Source organism: Helianthus annuus, chromosome 9, assembly GCF_002127325.2.
Source record: "Helianthus annuus cultivar XRQ/B chromosome 9, HanXRQr2.0-SUNRISE, whole genome shotgun sequence".
NCBI classification, from domain to species: Eukaryota; Viridiplantae; Streptophyta; class Magnoliopsida; order Asterales; family Asteraceae; genus Helianthus; species Helianthus annuus.
The window spans coordinates 49203540-49224659 of record NC_035441.2 but is presented as its reverse complement, the minus strand read 5'-3'; the positions used below and the strand labels follow the sequence as shown (position 1 = coordinate 49224659).

General features: G+C 39.6%; 1 protein-coding gene across 1 annotated transcript; it reads left to right on the top strand.

The window, feature by feature from the left end:
• Positions 1 to 2328: 2328 nt before the first annotated feature.
• On the top strand, positions 2329 to 9044 carry LOC110878032 (glycosyltransferase BC10). Its single transcript, XM_022126290.2, has 11 exons — positions 2329 to 2567; positions 3746 to 4152; positions 4708 to 4806; positions 5335 to 5435; positions 5838 to 5909; positions 6009 to 6099; positions 6604 to 6684; positions 7949 to 8008; positions 8149 to 8271; positions 8468 to 8506; positions 8595 to 9044. Exons 2-11 carry the CDS (start codon positions 3814 to 3816, stop codon positions 8721 to 8723), a joined length of 1134 nt encoding a protein of 377 aa, XP_021981982.1. The 5' UTR covers positions 2329 to 2567; positions 3746 to 3813; the 3' UTR covers positions 8724 to 9044.
• The last annotated feature ends 12076 nt before the right edge of the window (positions 9045 to 21120 follow it).

Below are 21120 nucleotides of genomic sequence, written 5' to 3'. Positions count from 1 at the left end.
TTAGTGTCTCACAAATGAGTGATAAGGGCCATGGCTCATTCTTCACTAAGGATTGTTGGACCAAAAATGGTTAAAAAGATTGAAAAAATAATAAAAAATGGAAAAACCCCAACTTGTTGCTCAAAGGATTGGCAATGTTTATGTAGTTGATTTGTCAAAAGAGAGCCCCAGGACTGATGCCTGTCTGTTCTCAGCTGCCTCTAACAAAGAGATAGAATTATGGCACAGGAGATTGGGGCACACAAATCTCAAGAAAATCACTGCTTTGTCAAAACATGGGTTAGTAAGAGGTCTTCCTCAAAAACTGTTCACCTGTCCTGAGCATTGTGTTTCCTGCTTAAAAGGAAAGCAACATAAAAGCTCATTTAAGTCCATTGAAGAGTCCAAAAAATACCAAGTGCTTGCAAATGCTGCACATGGATTTGTTTGGCCCAGTAAAAGTCATGAGTCTTAAAAAGAAAAGATATTGTTTGGTAATTGTAGATGACTTTTCTAGGTTTACATGGACTTATTTCTTACATTCCAAAGATGAGACTGCAGTCATTCTACAAGACTTTGTTAAACAGGTTGAAAAGCAGTTTGACTTGCAAGTAAAAGTCTTCAGGAGTGACAATGGCACAGAGTTCAGAAATAGGGAGTTGGATGAGTTTTGTGTGTCAAAAGGAATTGTAAGGCAGTACAGCATTCCAAGGACACCAAAGCAAAATGGGGTTGTTGAAAGAAAGAACAGGACATTGATTGAGGCTGCCAGAACCATGCTTGTTGATTCAGGTTTGCCATTAACTTTCTGGGCAGAAGCAGTAAACACTGCTTGCTATGTCCAGAATAGAGTTTTAATCAACCCAGCCATCAAAAGACTGCCTATGAACTGCTGTATAAAATCAAACCACTGATCTCATACTTTAAAGTGTTTGGCTGCCCATGCTTTATTTTGAACTTAAAAGACTCAATTTCAAAATTTGCAGCCAAAGTAGACAGTGGATATCATTGGGATACTCAACCACTGCTAAGGCCTACGAAGTGTTTAACACAAGAACCAAAACAGTGGAAGAGACTTTGAATGTAAAGTTCAATGAACTATCTTCAATGAAAATCCCTGCAAATCCTGCAGAATTGTTTGATCTTGATAAATTTACTTTTGAAAATGTTTCTGTCAAGACTAACAGTGCAGGACCATCAGAAAATCCTCCATCAGACAATGGGTATGAAGTGATCCTTCCACAACAAACTTTTTGAGTATCTGTGTTTTACTGGTTTTAACCACTTGAGTTCAAAATCAAAAAGTTTAACGCTTTGAGTCGCTAATCGCTTATTTTATAATGTTTTGAGTCCTTGTGTTTAGTGGTGTTAACCACTTGAGTCCAAAATCAAAGTACAAGTGTTAAAAATTGGACTCAAAACGTTATATAATGAGCGATTAGACCAAGCAGTATGGGGGCCGACTTAGGCCCAACGAGGGTCCCCCACACCGCCCCCTCGCCCCGTCTTGTGAAACCCGGCTCCAAGACGACGTTGATGACGGGCCTCATTTTCAAACAAAATGCCGTTGGTAACGGCTATAATTTAAAAAAAAAAACTTTTTAACTTTAAATAAGTACCACTCCTTTCATCCATTTTTATACCATTTACTCCCATTCTTCTCCCATTCTCATCCATTTTTATAAAAAACACTCCCCTTTTTTATACAATCATGAATCCTTTCAACCCAAACAACCCCAACCCGAAGGATGAACGCGAGGTTTGTCGGAGGATGAAAGAGGAAGTGAAGAAAAAATGGACGTCGTAGGTTGTTTAGTTTTTTAATCGTATCGTAATTTTTTTCGTTTTTATGTTTTCCGTTTCTAGGATTAGTAGTTTTTATTTTTAGGAAATGTAATCTTTTTTATGTTATGAAATGAATTTATTTATGATGTTTTATGTTGTATTTTTTCATTTTTATAAAGTTTTTAATAAGTTAACAAAAAAAACTTAGAAAATTATAAAATAACTAGGTGGGGTAGCCCCATCCTCTACCCCCTCAAAAATGGAGGAGGCCCATCCTCCATGGGATAGTGATGTGGCGCCTACGTGGCGGCTCATTCTCATGGGGATGAGCCTCCCCATACCCACTAGTTTTAGAGACTCAAGACGTTAAACTTATGATTTTAAATTCAAGTGATTAAAACAATACAATGCAAACACTCAAAGGGTAATTTACCTTTTTTTTTTTTATAAAAATAGATGAGAGATGAGATGAGTATGACATACCCTTAAAAAAAATTCATAAAAAGATTATTTTCCTTGTACCCCATTGCGAATAAGTTGATAGTTACCGATGAATAAAAATTCCATATTTCCAACCCGATTTCAATTCAATGATATTCATCATTCATCTATCAACTCCTCCGCCACCTTCACAATCCATTTGTGTTGACCACTTGTCATTCGCAACCCACTTTTAAAATTCTTCACTACCCCCCAATCACCAAACCCCATTCTTGATTTCTCTATCTTTATTCACTCACCACCCTACACCCTCAAAAACCCTTCCTTCAATCACACCAAAAAAAAAAGATCGGTTGAATAAGGTATTTTCTTCAAGATTCTTCATGGGTTTGCTTTAAATTTCAATTTTATTTCATGGGTTGGGATAAAGATTTGATTTTGTTTGATGGGTTGGTATAAAGATTTGATTTTCATGGTGGGTTTATTGTGGGGGGTTAAGAAGGGTTTTTTTTTTTTTTTTTAATGGTTGATGTGTTACATGTGTTTGGTATTCAGGGGTTTTATGGTAAGAGGGTTGCGTGTTTGAGGGTTTATGTTATGTATTTAGGGATCGGGTTTTGTGGGTTTGACTTAGATTGTTAGGTTTGGTTTCTATTTTTGTTTATAGTTGTAAATTATGTTACTTGTTTGATGAATCCAGTGGTTTATGGTGATCATAGTTACAAGGGTTTTTGAGTTGATGATATAAGTGATGGACTGATGGTAGTTATTGTTTTTTGATTTTTTGGTTCTTGATAATCAGCTGTATGCTAGCTGCAACAAATTTGATTATGAACTTGTATAGTCGAATCGCTTATATACTCTTATTTTTATTTAGTTTTTCATAAATGATCAGCATATGTTATTACAACTGATTATTAATCTCTCGTATTTCATTATCATTTATTCCGCTTTCAAAACACTCATCTAGACAACCCTTTATCAACATGCTTCACTAACCGAATTCTGCTTTTCGGTTTTTGGAGATGGTATTTTCCATGGTTTCAAAAAACGTTTGAGGCGTGCGCCTCGAGGCGAAACGGCCAAAAAACGAGTCTGAGGCGCGCCTCATGGTGTTTTTAATATATGCGCCTCAGAGGGGCTGAGGCGCTAAGAAAGCTGCGCCTCAGGGGATTTTGATAGTTGTTTTTGATGTTTTTGACTTTTTGTGTCAATTTCAAGCATTTCATGTCTTTTTTAAGTGTGTTTTTGATGATTTTGATGAATCTGATGATGAAATTAGTTAGTATTATTATTTTTATAATATATATAATTTTATATTTATTTATTAATACCGCCTCGGCCTTACGCCTCGTTTCGCCTCGAGGCTTACGCCTCGTGAGGCGAAGGGAAAACGCCTCGAAACTCGTTTCCGTTCTTTTAAACCTTGGTATTTTCTTAAAGTTGGAAATTAAATGAGTTATCAGCCTGATGCAATTGATCTTTAACTTAAAGGACTTCCATGTTATTATCTTTAATACCGTCATTTTCTTGCTTGCAGATTCAAACAATTCGTTTGGTTATAACTTATAATGCATAATTATAAACGTAAACATTAAGGTGTGGCTTATGGGCAAAAAAGACATGCCTAAACGGTCTCATCTAAAGAAACCCACGTGGATTATTATACTGGTTTCATTAGTTTGTGTGTTTTTAGTCGTCGGGTATGTCTATCCACCGCGAGACTCTACCGCTTGCTATATATTTTCGTCTTCTAGTTGTAAGAAGATATCCAGGTGGCTTCCACCGCCTGAAAGAGAGCTTAGTGATAAAGAGATTGCGTCTCGTGTTGTAACTAAAAATTTATTGAACACTCCACCGATCAAAACGAAAAATCCCAAGATTGCGTTCATGTTCTTGAGCCCAGGATCATTGGCGTTTGAGAGATTGTGGGACAAATTTTTTCAGGTATGACACGGCCCACTTTTATTTATACGTGATCATCGTTCGTGGCAGGAAGATTCACTAGAGGTGGGAAAATGGGGGGGGGGGGTGTCGGATGAGTTGGGTAACAGGTGTCAAAATGTGTAAATTTGGTATGTGTTGAAATGGGTCAGGTGGGCTCACCTTTACCGAGTAAAATGCCAAAATCGTCCCTAAGGTTTAGTCGTTTTTTGCTTGTTCCATTATTGCAACTTTCCTCCCTTGAAATTTGGCCCTCAGGGATGAAACTGGCAAGATTTCAAACTTTTTGGATGAAAATGACACCTCAGGGACGAAAGTCGCAAAAGTGGCCAAACCTCAGGGACGAAAATGGCATTTTACTCTATTTTAAAATATTTATTGTATTGTATATAATTGAAAAGATTATATTATTTTTATAAATAATCTGAAGAAATTGGTATGGAGTTGTAAGATAATTGATAATTGAGATAAATGTAAACGTACCGGTGATTATTTTATTCGCATTATTCAAGTCACAGTAATCAATTTGATAGCTGATGCTTTATCGACATATGATAGGGCCATGAAGGAAGATTTTCAATCCATATTCATGCATCCAGGGTCAAACCAGTGCATTCTAGCCGTTACTTTCAAAATCGTGAAATTCGCAGTGATAAGGTTTGTATGTATATTTGGTTATTTGTAGCACAACTTTTTATGCCCCTCTTGCGGTGTGCACATATAATGTATATATGTGTGAGCGCTCGGGGGGCAAAAGTGAAATGGTACTAACTTTAACGTTATTTTACTAATTTCGTGAAAATAATGTTAAAAGCGGCGGATGGTTAATCATGCATCATGTGGTGACATTGATAGCTGAAAGACACGGGGTACATGCACCAATCAGTCTCTGTCCCGATTGTTTTGAGTGTTATGTGTCTTAGGTCCAAGGCTTGATACAAAACTACAATCGAGCCGGGGGTCTCACTGGAAGCAGCCTCTCTATTCCTACGGGGTAGAGGTAAGGCTGTCTACATCTACCCTCCTCAGACCCTACCTTAGCTTTGCTATTTGTGGGATTTACTGAGTATGATGATGATGTAGCACAACTTTTGTGTGTGTGTATGTATATTATGTATATATTAAAGTGGTTTGCAATAAACAAAAAGATTAATAAAAAATGAAATTTGTTAATCTTTTTTGCAGGTAGATTGGGGGAAAATTTCAATGGTTGATGCTGAGAAACGGCTATTGGCGAATGCACTGAAAGACCCCGACAATCAGCATTTTGTGTTACTTTCTGACAGGTTAGTCTCTCTCTCTCTCTCTCTCTGAGCATATACATACACACACACATGTGTGTGTGTATATATATATTAAAGGCGGCAGAAGGGACATGTAATTGGTACAGGTCAAGTTGACTGAACTTGCTTTTCAAAAATGTGTTAAATATGCTTATCACAAATCCATTACAATAATAATCAATTTTTTTAGTAAAACGATTTAGGAGGTTATATGCATATAAACCACACTCCGTTTGACCCATTATTTTATCCGGGACTTTCTAAAATTTATACACTTGACCTGTTAACCCGAAGTCGAACGATCCCATTTGTAAGTAAACGAGTCAAAATTGTCACGTATAATGTTTTTATTTTTATGTTTAAGCTAATTAGTATCTAATTTTGTTTCAAAATTCTGTTTTCCAGCTGTGTACCGTTGCACAACTTTGACTATATTTACAACTATCTTATGTACACAAATGTCAGCTTCATTGACAGGTTTGTTTAGAGATCTTCGTGATTTTGAGTACGCATACAACTATGTTATATTAATTCTCTAAAAAAAGTTTTTTTTTTTTGTTAATATTTTTTTTATAGCTTTGAGGATCCTGGTCCACATGGAAGTGGTCGGTACTCGGATCATATGTTACCTGAAGTCGAAAAAAAATTCTTTAGGAAGGGTGCTCAGGTTCCAACTTTGCTTTATTAATTTTTTTTGTAGCAAAATCTATGCATTTTAAGGGGGTGTTTGGATGTGCATATTAGAAATTTAGAATTGAGCTAGTATTTAAGACCCGCGCTTTGCGACTGGACCGCTAAAGCGAACAAAAAGTAAACGTAAAAACGTTAAACCACGCACGTGTGTTGCGAGCGTGGTAACTCGCAAAAATTAAACCTAAACGTGAAACACATAAAGTAATAACTAAGTTGGCTTAAGACCCGTGAGTTGTGACGAGGTCGTTAAACCGGCAAAAAAATAGATGTAAAAACGTTGAACCATATGCGCGTTGCAGTGTGTTTCATCTCAAGATTTAGACCAAAATGTAGAACGAAAAATTTGTAAAAGATGAAAAGTATGAGGGACCAAAGTTGAAAGCGGAAAAATGTTGGGGTTAAAAATGAAAGTTTAGGGATTATATATGTGATTTTGTATTTAGAATTAGCTTTAAGTTGTAATGTTGAATTTGTGCAGTGGTTCACGATGAAGCGTCAACATGCCATCATAGTTATGGCGGATAATCTCTACTATACAAAGTTCAGAGATTATTGTAGGGTAAGAATTTGTTTATTCCTTAATTCATGCATTTTACTGAATTTGTACAGGTGGCAATTTTGACCCGTTCGCGTCTAAATAGGTTTTATCGGTTTATGTTTGACCTGAAAAGTCATACGGGTAAAATAAATGGGTCGAAAGTGACCTAAACTGTATTTTTAATGCACAAGACTTTTTAATATATTTTATTCAAGAAATTATATCATAAATAAAATGGCATTTAAATTTAAACTACTACAATCATAAGATGGTGACATAAGAATTCAATAGTTCAGGCTTTCAATTGGTCAAAAAGGGCGGCAGGGGTAATAGTGCCAGGAAGTTGTCTGGCACTCCCCTATTGGCCCAACAAAATTACGATTTTATCCCCCTTTAAAATTACGATTTTGCTATCATTTTAAATTTATGTTTTCGTCCCCGCTTAAAAATAAATTTACGCTTTTGCTCCCAGCTAAATATTTCAATTTTGCCCCCAGTAAAAAATTACAATTTTGACCCGTTTCAGTTTACAGTTTTGCCATTAGTTTTTTTCCCTTAAATTTACGATTTTGCCATCAATTCAAAGTTATGTTTTTGCCCACGCTTACAAATAAATTTACGCTTTTACTCCCGGCTAAAAATTCTAATTTTCCCATCGGCTCAAAATTACGATTTTGCTCCGTATAAATTGATACTTTCGCCATTAGTTTTTTTTCTCCCAGTAAGGTTACGATTTTGCCCTCAACTTAAAGTTACATTTTCCCATCGTTTTTGTTAGTTTTCCTGGTTAAACTACGATTTAGCCCCCAGTGTAAAATTACTGTCATGCCGGCAGCTTCCTGACACTTCCCCATTGGTCCATTTAGTTTATGATTTATCCTCGAATTAAAATTATGATTTCGCCCGTAGTTAAAAATTACGTTTTCCCATCGTTTTAGTTTGTTTTTTTTTTTTTTTTTTTTTTTTTTTTTTTTTTTTGCAAAACTATAAAGGTTTTTTGTTTTAATTGGTTCACTACGGTCTTATCATCGTTTTTGTTTTTTTCCCCTAGCAAAATTATAGTAGTGTTTTTTAATTGGTTGAGAATTATTCGGCCATCGCCCCGCAACGCGGGCGGGGCATCTACTAGTTTTTTTTACATTTGACACTCTTTGAAGTTGCCACCTCGAATTTGTAGTTATCAATTATGCAATTTTAAGCTTATATATATATATATATTTTTTTGTTTTTGTAGTTTAATATTTAAAATATATTTTATTATGACATCTTTTTTTTTGTACTACAGCCGGGTATGGACGGGCGCAATTGCTACGCAGATGAACATTATTTGCCAACATTTTTCCATGTGAGGAAATTCACATAGTTATCTAATTTGCTTATTAAAATTTAAAACCTAGTATTTCTAAGCTCAAATTTGAAAAAAAAAAGTCAAATGTTGACTTTTGACTATTTGAAGATATTGAGTTTTATGATTTCAACATTCAGATGTTTGATCCTACTGGGATTGCAAACTGGTCGGTGACACACGTTGACTGGTCAGAACGAAAATGGCACCCGAAATCATACGGTCTGAAGGACGTTTCTTACCAGCTCATCAAAAATCTCTCGGTATTACCCTCTTCATCCCACAATTGTTCATTTTACCGTAGTCTATAGCACTTTTATAATAGATTTCGATGTTCATTATGAAGTGATTATGTAATGTTTGATATCAAATAATCAGATAATTATTTACAAAACACAAATCCATTCACATCGTATATTTCTATGATCGTAACGCGTTCTGGTTATGCTAATCTTGCAGTCTATCACTGAAAGTGTTCATGAAACGAGCGATAGAAAGGTAATGTTCCTGCTAAATTCTTTGCTTTTTCCTTTTTTGTTCTCAGATTTTCAGTTTTTATTATTATTATTTTTTTTTAATTTTGCAGAGGGTAACTACCATTACGCCTTGTATGTGGAACGGTATGAACCGGCCGTGTTACTTATTTGCAAGAAAATTCCTGCCCGAGACGTTAGACACTTTGATTGACCTTTTCCCTCGTTACACGACAATATGATATTTTTACTCCTGATTCTTTAGACGGGTCATAGTCAAACCCGTTAGTCCAAACGGTATTCGCCTCACTCTTTTCAAACTTGGGTCTGTTTTAGAGCGGAAGAACAAGTAAATGTGAACAACTGGGGACAAGTTTGAGATGATAGTGAGGAAGAAGAGATCTATTTTATGTTAATTTTGGGAGAATTAATTAATGTAGTAGTATTTTTGTTTGAAATTTTGTAGATTGAAACAACTAATGAGTATAACTATAACCCCAAGTTGAAATAGTGTTTTCATGGTTGCATTTGTTCTAATGAGATTGAGAACTGTGTTTGAAAGATATGGAAGTATGTTGTGAATGGGTTTAAGCTTATAGCCATGACGATCGGAAGTTAGTGCCAGATAAAAATAAGTTTTTACTAGAGGTGTGCAAAAAACCGAATTAATCGACCCATAACCAAATTAACTGAAAAAACCAAACGAAAGAGAAAACCGATGGGTCGGTTAATGATTTCCTAAAAACCGATATTCATGGGTCGGTTGTGGTTTTCCATTGTTCCATAACCGCCATAACCGAACCGACCCGCATGTTAGTATAGTCACGGTTAACCAAAGCCTATAACCAACCCACTTACATAACCGATCCGAATTTATGGTTGAACGTTTGTTTGAATTTATGGATTTTATCATATTATTTCGTTTGAACGTTTGTTTGAATTAATGGACTGTCATTTTTTTTCGAATATTCGGTATTAATATTATAGCTTATATGAATTTTTTAACGCTATGGTTAAAAATATCAAAGCCCAAATAATGCTCAATTATATTTTTGAGCTATTTTAGCTAGGCCTAAAATCATGGTTAACCGACCATAACCGACTGCTATAACCATCAAAACTGATTAACCATAACCACCATAACCATTAACCGACATCCTGGTTATGGTTTTAGGACAAAACCGACCTATGCACACCCCTAGTTTTTACAGAATAGTAAAGCACGTTTAGTAACAAAAAAATGTGCACGAGTCACAGAATATCCAACTAATAAAACACTAATTTTAAAGCAAAAATAAACAAGTTTATTCAAAGATTTAACATTCCACTTTGAGCTATTAACCGATGAATATTGAATAGTCTTTGCTTCCAAAACTTTGGTAAATACATTAGCTAACTGATCTCCAAAGGGTACATGGAAGAGTTCAATAATAATCACTAATGGCGTAGCACTTACTAACGAGTCGTTACAGAAAATGGTTATTTTGGTTCCAGTCAAATTGGGGTTTTGACAAAAATAGGTACGGGTTAAAACAAGCCGTTTAAAAAAAATGGTCCAACAACGTTATATAAAGGGACACCACATTTAAAGGATTATCAGCAACAATAGCACAATTACATCCATCAGTAGTAACTCCACACATAATTAAACAATAAAAAACAATACCGAATTCAAGAAGATCATATACCGAAAATTTGATTAACTGGTGGCACTCATACAAAGAGGCATGCTGATCTATGTGTAATGATTCACGAGCAGTTGAGAACATAATAGGTGAAAAATAAGAAACAAACCGACTATCAGAGAAAAGAAACAATGAAGGAAACGATGGTGACTGACTGTTTGTCAGACACGAGGCTAACAAGAGTCCGGTTTTCATAAACGCAACCAATATCCTAATCTTTCGTGGATGATGCTGAAAGAGTCATCAATGCAACCACAACATATCTCATGCTTGGCCTTTGTCGGGGATCCTCATGCGTGCAAGCTTTTGCGAGTTGAGCCATCTGCAACAGTAGGGACCATAAGAGTAATTTCTAAAAGTTAAGGACGAAAAGTGAAATTTTGGGTGGCTCAACTGAAAACAAAATTATTTTATTTATTTATTTATTTATTTATTATTCTTCTGTACAACATATATACCTTGTGCCTGACTAAGAACTTCATCAAACTGTATATTATCAAAGGTTAACCAACCATAAGCATCTCATGAAAAAAAAAAAAAAAAAAAAAGAGTAAACTGCCATTTTGGTCCCTGTGGTTTGGTCACTTTTGCCACTTTAGTCCAAAACTCAAACTTTTTGCATCTGGGTCCCTGTGGTTTCAGTTTTATTGCCATTTTGGTCCAAAAATGAAATCATGTCATATTTGTCTTATAAAATCCTGCAAATTTTGTCATTTTCCGCAGGGGCAAAATGATCATTTCTTTTTATAAATAAATATCATATTTTATAAGACAAATATGACCTGATTTGCCTCTGAGGAAAATGACAGAATTGCAGGATTTATAAGACAAATATGATCTGATTTCATTTTTGGACCAAAATGGCAATAAAACTGAAACCACAGGGACCTAGATGCAAAAAGTTTGAGTTTTGGACTAAAGTGGCAAAAGTGACCAAACCACAAGGACCAAAATGGCAGTTTACTCAAAAAAAAAAAAATTAGTGTGGGTGGAACCAGGCTGGGTTGACCCACAACCCATCCTTTTGTCCATCCTATATAATGTTAATATAAGCAAATGATGTGTTGAAGTTTTCTTTACTTTACTATTTAATCTGACTGGTTAGAGATATAACATCGCCCAAATTGACCCATTCATAAGCACAAAGGTTGAATTCGACATCCATCACTATTGGGCGTCATCCACGAATATGATGTAGGATTTTATGAAGTTGCATACAACTAATGGCATCAGAGCCTTTATAGTAAATAAAAATGTACTAAAAGAAGAAGATTAACTCTGGTGGCATATATCCGAATGTACCCACAAGACGTGATCTACTTCCAACTATATTCAACCTTGTTATACCGAAATCTGCAACCTAACCAATAAACACATGGCACCGATAAATTAGATTGAACCACCATTAAGACAGGACCATAACTGCTTTATATATTAACAAAAATAAATACTTAAAACATAATTTTATGCAAACAATAACAAAAATAAATACTTATGATGAACATAATTTTATGCAAACCTTCCCATGGAAATTCTTGTCGATCAGTATATTTTCTGATTTAATATCACAATGTACATATACGGGGACAGTATAGGATTCCAAGCCTCATAACATGTGGTTAAGAGATTCAAAGAAATAACCGTCGGATAGTACTACTAGACTACTAATACTGATAGCTAGCATAAGGTGGTGAGTAAAAAGAAAATTTTACGGTTTGAATACATTCCTGACCTGATCCATGTAAATGTTGACGTAAGTTTCCGTTTCCAATGTACTCATACACCAAGAAAAGGGACACTGATACAATATCCTATTAAATGCACCTGCATCACATATGGTCAAGATGTAAGACTTGATATATCATTTGAAGGAATTAGAGGTGGCGATGATCAACACATTTGCCTAGAAACTACTTTGAATAAAAGTTAAAATTTGTAAATCTTTTACATACCCAAATCTTAATTTGATAAACTATATTAGTATTTTAATATTCTAGTTTTTGTAATCATAATAAATGTATTAAAAATTCATAAAATGCAAGAAAAAAGGGGCCAACCCAACCTGCCTGACCCATATATAAAAATTAACCAATTCATGGTTTAAACTTGATTTGACCCGTTTCCTAACTCGCCTGCCCCGCCCATTTTTCCACCTCTAGACACCATATATCAACTCAGAATTTCAAAGTACACACCTCTTACCAGGTTTATGTGACAGGTATGGGTTAAAACCTTTAGTTCAGCAAGAAATTGTCATGATGCTTGTATATCCATCTTCTTGATAGCAACTTTCTGCACAAGTTTGACAAATTAGACAAAAGAAGATACCAGCATGTGTTTATTCAATTTGCTTTTGATACTTTTGGTTTCCTAGCATGAGAGGCTGTGAACCTACTTAGTCGAGTTCAAAGGGTCATGCATAGTAATGTTATGACCTCGAAATCTATAAAGAAGGATTACTCACATTGCTATTTTAGGTCTTTCTGTGACAACTCGAACTTTAGACTTGCTTTGATGTAACGTTACGTGCTTATGAGAACTGAATTATATGATTTTAAATGAATATTTGTTTACGTGTGTTATGTGTGTATGTATGTTATGTGTTGCACGAGCCCAAACTACACAAACCGATCACACAAGCCCGTTTGGGCCACACTTTGGAATCGGATCCATTAGGCAGCCGAGTTGGGCTCGGCCCACTCCCACTATGCGCAAACAACAAAACACTTAGGGACTTGGTTCTTTTCTCAATTGTTACAATTCACATCACACACACAAGAACCCTAAGAGCTCTCATTCTCTCTCCCTCGTCTCCTCTTAGAACCGGCCGAGACCTTTTCATCCTACAATCCGGTAAGTGTTTCACTAATGGCTAGTATCATGCTTGTTGTTGTTAGTAATCGGACTATATGATCGGTTAGGATTATGTTAGCTTTCGGTTGATATGTGTATGATATGCGTGTACATGATAAACGGATTGATGTTACTATCTTTGTTATTGATCTTGTTGTAATTCAGATTGTATGATTAGAACCGGGTAAAATACTAATCGGCTATTTTGTATTGTTTAATCGGATACGTTGATATGATTCGTGAATGCATGATCTAGTCTAATCGGGTATGATGTTGTTTGGTAACCGGCTGTGATTAAAGAATTAGATTGCATGCTAGTATGATGATATGGTTATGAATCGGTTTAGTTTTGATGCTGTTCTTGAACATGATATGAACAGGTTTAATGTGTTTTGAAACTGATTAGATTGTGAGTTTGATCTGATTTCCGAAACTGCCAAACTTGTTTGCTGAATTTACGGAAGTGATTGGGATTGAATTTAGGAAATCAGGAAATCAGTTACACACAGGGTTGCGACTCAGATTTGCGAGTCGAAACCTCATGGTCACGACTCGAGACCACAACAGCACCAGCCGAGACCATGGTTGCGAGTCCCGTTGCGACTCGTAACCAGACCATGATGAGCCGAAATCACCATTGCGACTCGCAACCTCCTGTTGCGACTCGTAATCTCCTGCTGTGACTCGTAACTCCCGGTTGCGACTCGAGATCGCCGGTTGCGACTCGAGACCACCTTTGCACGTACATCTGTTTGGGCCTACACTGTCACGGGCCCAACCGTTTGGGCCAAATGATTGAATTTGTGAACTGTTTGTTATTGGACTAGTATGCGTTTACTATTTGGGCCGGGTTATGTTGGGCCAGGGTTAACACGCACAAGTATGCTCTTGACTGCTAATTGGACTGCTTAGCTGTTTGGGCCGACTACTTGGACTCGTTATATGATTTGAACTGCTGATACGTTTATGTGATTTGCCATGATCATACTCGGTACCATACGTGATACAAACGTGCTATATACGAACCTGACTTGCATAATAACCATGATAGGACGTGGTTGACCATTTACTTGCTACCTGTACTCTTTGTGTATCTGCCGAGCAAACCAAGGTGAGTTCACACAGCCAAGGCATGGGATTCCCGGGTTGGGAATTGGGTTGGATATGTTGAATATGGAATGGTTACTCGTACTTACGCATACTCTAGACTATAGACCATCGTCCTCAGGTTAGTCAGGACACGTTACGTAAAGCCTACGTAACCCAGTATTTGCCATTTTGTCTCTCGGGTCGGGAGGACACGTTACGTAAAGCCTACGTAACCCAATACCTTCTACTGTCTTCCGGGTCGGAAGGACACGCTGCGTAAAGCCTACGTAGCCCCCACGCGTACCAATGTCCTCGGGGAAGGGCACGTCACGTAAAGCCTACGTGGCCCTGTACGTTTTCCTGTTCTCGGTAAAGAAGAACACATGGTTGGAAGTAGTCTAGTAAGTACCGTTAATGAGAAGCCCTCATTAGCCAGGATAAACGTGGGAAGCCCCCACCAGTAATAAGAACGCAAGGTTTGGGAAGCCCCCACCTTTAATACTCACTAGTATGGGAAGCCCCCACTAGCTATACTTATGCACTATGTTATGAACTTACTTTCTGTGAACTCGCTCAACTAGTTGTTGATTATTTGCTGCATGCCTTGCAGGACCTTAGGTACATTATGGAGCTTGCACATGAAGGAGCAGGTCGTTGTGGGATATGGATCATGAACTTTATCTGAACTTATAACTGTTTTGAGATTACGTTACTATGCTTCCGCTACTTAACAATGTTTGGTTTTGAAACATCAGCCATATCATGATGAACTACCTTAATTACTTTTGTTATTACTAAATGCTATGTTTGATATGATTGATGGCTTGATCCTGGTCAGTCACGCTCCCAAGCGGTGGTACTCCGCGGGTGGATTTTGGTGGTGTGACAGATTGGTATCAGAGCCATTGGTTATAGAGAACTTGGTTTTAATATGGGAAAACGTTTTTGTTAAAACCGGACTATAACCAGTACAGTGCTCTCAACGATCCACAACGACGCTTCGCTCCACGTGCAAGACTCGACATCCTAGGTAATAAGGTTTATGTTTATTGCCTGCTTGCTAGAACTGCTTAGAACTTTGCTCGCATTACGTTTAGATACACATGATACTATAGCATGAGAATCCCTACGTGCTTACACTTTTCTGTCATCGCCCTATTCGCGAACCATTCTTACTTACGCTACTTGTTACAATGAAGATCATGTCTGGACGAATCAACATGACACAAGCCCAGCTAGAGGCTCTCGTTCAAGCTCAAGTTGCTGCGGCAGTTGCAGCAGCTCAAGCAGGTCAACACGCGCAGCAGCCTGTCTGCACATTCAAGAACTTCATGGACTGTCGTCCAAATTCTTTCAGTGGCACAGAGGGGGCAGTGGGACTCCTCCATTGGTTTGAAAAGCTAGAATCAGTATTCGAAATGTGCGAGTGCCCTGAGGCTCGCAAGGTCAAGTTTGCCACCGGCACTTTGGAAGGAATAGCGTTAACTTGGTGGAACGCCCAAGTGCAAATTCTGGGATTGGCAGCTGCTAACGCCACCCCATGGAACGATTTTAAGGAACTTATCAAGCGTGAGTATTGTACGCGTGAAGATATTCACAAGCTGGAAGACGAGCTGTATAACCTGAAAATGGTTGGATCAGAGATTGAAGCGTATACTAAACGGTCGAATGAGCTGGCCGTTCTGTGTCCAACTATGGTGGACCCTCCATACAAGCGCATTGAGATGTATCTCAAGGGATTGGCGCCAGAAATCCAGAGCCATGTTACCTCGGCTAACCTCGACAATATCCAGGAAATCCAGCGTCTCGCTCATCGCATCACCGACCAGGCAGTGGATCAGAATAAACTGCCTAAGCGTGTCAACGCTACTGCTACAGTCACTCCTTCAGCTACTCCTGCTACTACTAGCGAAAGCAAAAGAAAGTGGGAAGGAGATTCTAGTAAAGGTTCAGCATCTGTTCAGCCACAAGCTCAGCAGCAGAAGATTGACCACTATCAGAGTCCCAGTTAGCAATCCTCTGGTGGTCACAGACAGAGGAGATATCAGGGAAGTCAACCTAAGTGTTACAATTGCCACAGACATCACAATGGCCCGTGTAATAAGGGTCGTTGTCAAAGGTGTCTTAAGATGGGTCATGAGGCCAAAGACTGTAGGAGTCCACGGCCTGCGAATCAGAATCAGCAGCCTCAACAACCAGCTCCACAAAACCAGCAGCAGCAGCAGCAGCCACAGCGTGGAAACCGGGGATGTTTCCAGTGTGGGGCTGAGGGTCACTTCAAACGCGATTGCCCTCAGTTGAACCAGAACCGCAACAACAACAATAACCAGGGCAACGGGAACAACAACGGTGGGAACAACAACAATAATGGCAACGAGGCTAGGGGACGCGCTTTTGTGCTAGGTCGAGGTGACGCAGTGAACGATCCCAACGTTGTTATGGGTAAGTTTCTCCTCGACAATATTTACGTTACTGTTTTGTTTGATTCGGGTGCGGATACAAGCTATATGTCTGTGAAAACGTGTCAACTGCTAAAACGTGCACCAACACTTTTACCCACCAAACATGTAGTAGAGTTAGCTAACGGTAAAAGTCTAGAAGCCACGCACGTAGTTCAGGGTTGTAATCTTATCCTAGCTGGTCAAGCTTTCTCTATAGATCTCATTCCCATAGTTTTGGGTAGTTTCGACGTCGTGATTGGGATGGATTGGTTATCCCAACACCAGGACAAAATTTTATGCAGCGAGAAGATTATTCGCATTCCTCGTTCTGGTCAGGAACCTCTAGAAGTTCAAGGCGACAAGAGTGGTGCAGTGGTTGGCATCATCTCTTTCTTGAAGGCTCAGAAATGCTTACGTAAGGGTCACACAGCCATTTTGGCTCTTGTTTCAGATGCATCGACGAAGGAAAAGAGACTGGAAGATATACCAGTTGTACGTGACTTTCCTCAGGTATTTCCTGAAGACTTACCTGGCTTACCGCCTCATCGTCAGGTCGAATTTCAGATCGAGCTCGCTCCAGGAGCAGCACCCATAGCTCGCGCACCATATCGCTTAGCTCCATCGGAATTGGAAGAGCTGTCAAAGCAACTGCAAGAGCTCTTGGAAAAGGGTTTCATTCGTCCAAGCTCTTCGCCTTGGGGAGCTCCAGTACTTTTCGTGAAAAAGAAAGACGGTACGTTTAGGATGTGTATCGACTACCGTGAACTCAACAAGGTAACGGTGAAGAACCGTTATCCTCTTCCACGTATAGATGACTTATTCGACCAGTTGCAAGGGTCGTGTTACTATTCGAAGATAGACTTGAGGTCAGGGTATCATCAGCTGAGAGTCTCCAAAACCGCATTCAGAACTCGCTATGGCCACTACGAGTTTCTTGTCATGCCGTTCGGGTTAACGAACGCGCCTGCTGTATTTATGGATCTTATGAACAGGGTGTGCAAACCCTATCTTGACAAGTTCGTCATTGTTTTCATCGACGACATTCTAATCTACTCCCAGAGTCAGGAGGAGCACGAGCAGCATCTTCGTCTTATTTTGGAACTCCTTCGGAAGGACAGCTGTACGCCAAGCTTTCTAAATGCGACTTCTGGCTTCGTGAAGTCCACTTCTTAGGCCATGTGGTGAACAAGGATGGGATCCATGTCGATCCATCCAAGGTGGACTCGATCAGAAACTGGCCTGCACCGCGTACGCCGACAGAAATACGCCAATTTTTGGGTTTGGCAGGTTACTACAGACGGTTTATCAAGGATTTCTCGAAGATCGCGCAACCACTTACACTACTGACACAGAAGGGTGTCACCTACCGTTGGGGCAACACGCAGGAAACTGCTTTCCAGTACTTAAAGGATAGGCTTTGCAGTGCACCTATTCTCTCTTTGCCAGAGGGCACGGATGACTTCGTGGTATATTGTGACGCATCAATACAGGGTCTGGGTTGCGTATTGATGCAGCGGGATAAAGTTATTGCCTACGCCTCTCGTCAACTAAAGGTTCACGAACGGAACTACACGACACACGATTTAGAGCTGGGAGCTGTGGTTTTCGCGCTTAAGATATGGCGACATTACCTGTACAGTACCAGGTGCACGATTTACACCGATCACAGGAGTCTCGAGCATATCCTTAAGCAAAAGGATTTGAATATGCGTCAACGACGATGGGTCGAGTTACTAAACGATTACGAATGCGCTATCAAGTACCATCCAGGCAAGGCCAATGTTGTGGCTGACGCCCTCAGTCGGAAAGACACTTTACCACGGCGCGTGCGAGCACTACAGCTTACGATTCAGTCTAGCCTTCCTACACAGATACGAGCTGCTCAGACAGAAGCACTGAAACCAGAAAACGTCAAGGCTGAAGCCTTACGCGGCTCACGACAGCAAATGGAGCAGAAGACAGACGGCGCCAACTATGTAACGGGGCGTATTTGGGTCCCACTTTATGGCGGTCTACGCGAACTTGTAATGGATGAAGCTCACAAGTCTCGCTACTCGGTACATCCAGGGTCGGATAAAATGTACCACGACATCAGCACTACTTATTGGTGGCCTAGCATGAAGGCCCACATCGCTACGTATGTTGGAAAATGCTTGACCTGTGCGAGAGTCAAGGTTGAATATCAGAAACCAGCTGGCCTACTTCAGCAGCCTAAGATACCTCAATGGAAATGGGAAGAAATTTCCATGGATTTCGTTACAGGCCTACCTAGGTCCCAGCGTGGGAACGACACTATATGGGTGATCGTGGATCGACTCACCAAGTCTGCACACTTCCTACCTATAAAGGAAACGGATAAGTTCTCCACTCTCGCAGACGTCTATCTTAAAGAAGTTGTTTCGAGGCACGGGGTGCCCACGTCCATCATTTCGGATCGCGATGCACGATTCACGTCAGAGCTCTGGCAAGCGATGCATAAATCATTCGGCTCAAGATTAGACATGAGCACAGCATATCATCCTCAGACGGATGGGCAGTCTGAGCGAACGATCCAAACTCTAGAAGACATGCTTCGGGCATGCGTTATAGACTTCGGCAACGGCTGGGAAAAACACCTCCCTTTGGTGGAGTTCTCTTACAATAACAGTTATCACACCAGCATACAAGCCGCTCCATTCGAGGCATTGTACGGGCGTAAATGCCGGTCACCTCTCTGTTGGGCAGAGGTGGGGGATAGTCAGATTACGGGTCCAGAGATTGTAGTGGACGCCATAGAAAAGATTGCACAGATACGACAACGCATGGCGGCAGCACGCGACCGTCAGAAAGCCTACGCGGACAAGCGTAGAAAGCCATTGGAATTTCAGGTCGGGGACCGGGTTTTACTAAAAGTCTCACCCTGGAAGGGTGTGGTTCGTTTTGGCAAACGAGGCAAACTAAATCCGCGATACGTCGGACCATTCGAAATCATAGAAAAGATCGGCAAGGTAGCCTACAAGCTAAAACTACCAGCTGAACTCGGGGCAGTTCACAATGTTTTTCATGTATCGAACTTAAAGAAGTGCCTATCAGATGAAAACCTCATCATTCCTTTCAAAGAACTCACTATCGACGAGCGGTTGCAGTTCGTCGAGGAGCCAGTTGAAATCACGGACCGGGATGTGAAGGTCCTCAAACACAAGAGAATCCCTCTTGTTCGAGTTCGTTGGAACTCCAAACGTGGCCCAGAGTACACCTGGGAACGCGAAGACAGGATGACAGAAAAGTACCCCCAGTTATTCAAAACCAATGCAACCACTACTGAGGCTGAAGCTACTACTTCGGAATTTCGGGACGAAATTCCAGATCAACGGGGGGAGGATGTGACACCCCAGGAAAACCAGTGAACAATACAGCTTACCTAGCTTCCTCAGTGAGTGCATACCAAATTTCGGGACGAAATTTCCAATTAGTTGGGGATAATGTGACAACTCGAACTTTAGACTTGCTTTGATGTAACGTTACGTGCTTATGAGAACTGAATTATATGATTTTAAATGAATATTTGTTTACGTGTGTTATGTGTGTATGTATGTTATGTGTTGCACGAGCCCAAACTACACAAACCGATCACACAAGCCCGTTTGGGCCACACTTTGGAATCGGATCCATTAGGCAACCGAGTTGGGCTCGGCCCACTCCCACTATGCGCAAACAACAAAACACTTAGGGACTTGGTTCTTTTCTCAATTGTTACAATTCACATCACACACACAAGAACCCTAAGAGCTCTCATTCTCTCTCCCTCGTCTCCTCTTAGAACCGGCCGAGACCTTTTCATCCTACAATCCGGTAAGTGTTTCACTAATGGCTAGTATCATGCTTGTTGTTGTTAGTAATCGGACTATATGATCGGTTAGGATTATGTTAGCTTTCGGTTGATATGTGTATGATATGCGTGTACATGATAAACGGATTGATGTTACTATCTTTGTTATTGATCTTGTTGTAATTCAGATTGTATGATTAGAACCGGGTAAAATACTAATCGGCTATTTTGTATTGTTTAATCGGATACGTTGATATGATTCGTGAATGCATGATCTAGTCTAATCGGGTATGATGTTGTTTGGTAACCGGCTGTGATTAAAGAATTAGATTGCATGCTAGTATGATGATATGGTTATGAATCGGTTTAGTTTTGATGCTGTTCTTGAACATGATATGAACAGGTTTAATGTGTTTTGAAACTGATTAGATTGTGAGTTTGATCTGATTTCCGAAACTGCCAAACTTGTTTGCTGAATTTACGGAAGTGATTGGGATTGAATTTAGGAAATCAGGAAATCAGTTACACACAGGGTTGCGACTCAGATTTGCGAGTCGAAACCTCATGGTCACGACTCGAGACCACAACAGCACCAGCCGAGACCATGGTTGCGAGTCCCGTTGCGACTCGTAACCAGACCATGATGAGCCGAAATCACCATTGCGACTCGCAACCTCCTGTTGCGACTCGTAATCTCCTGCTGTGACTCGTAACTCCCGGTTGCGACTCGAGATCGCCGGTTGCGACTCGAGACCACCTTTGC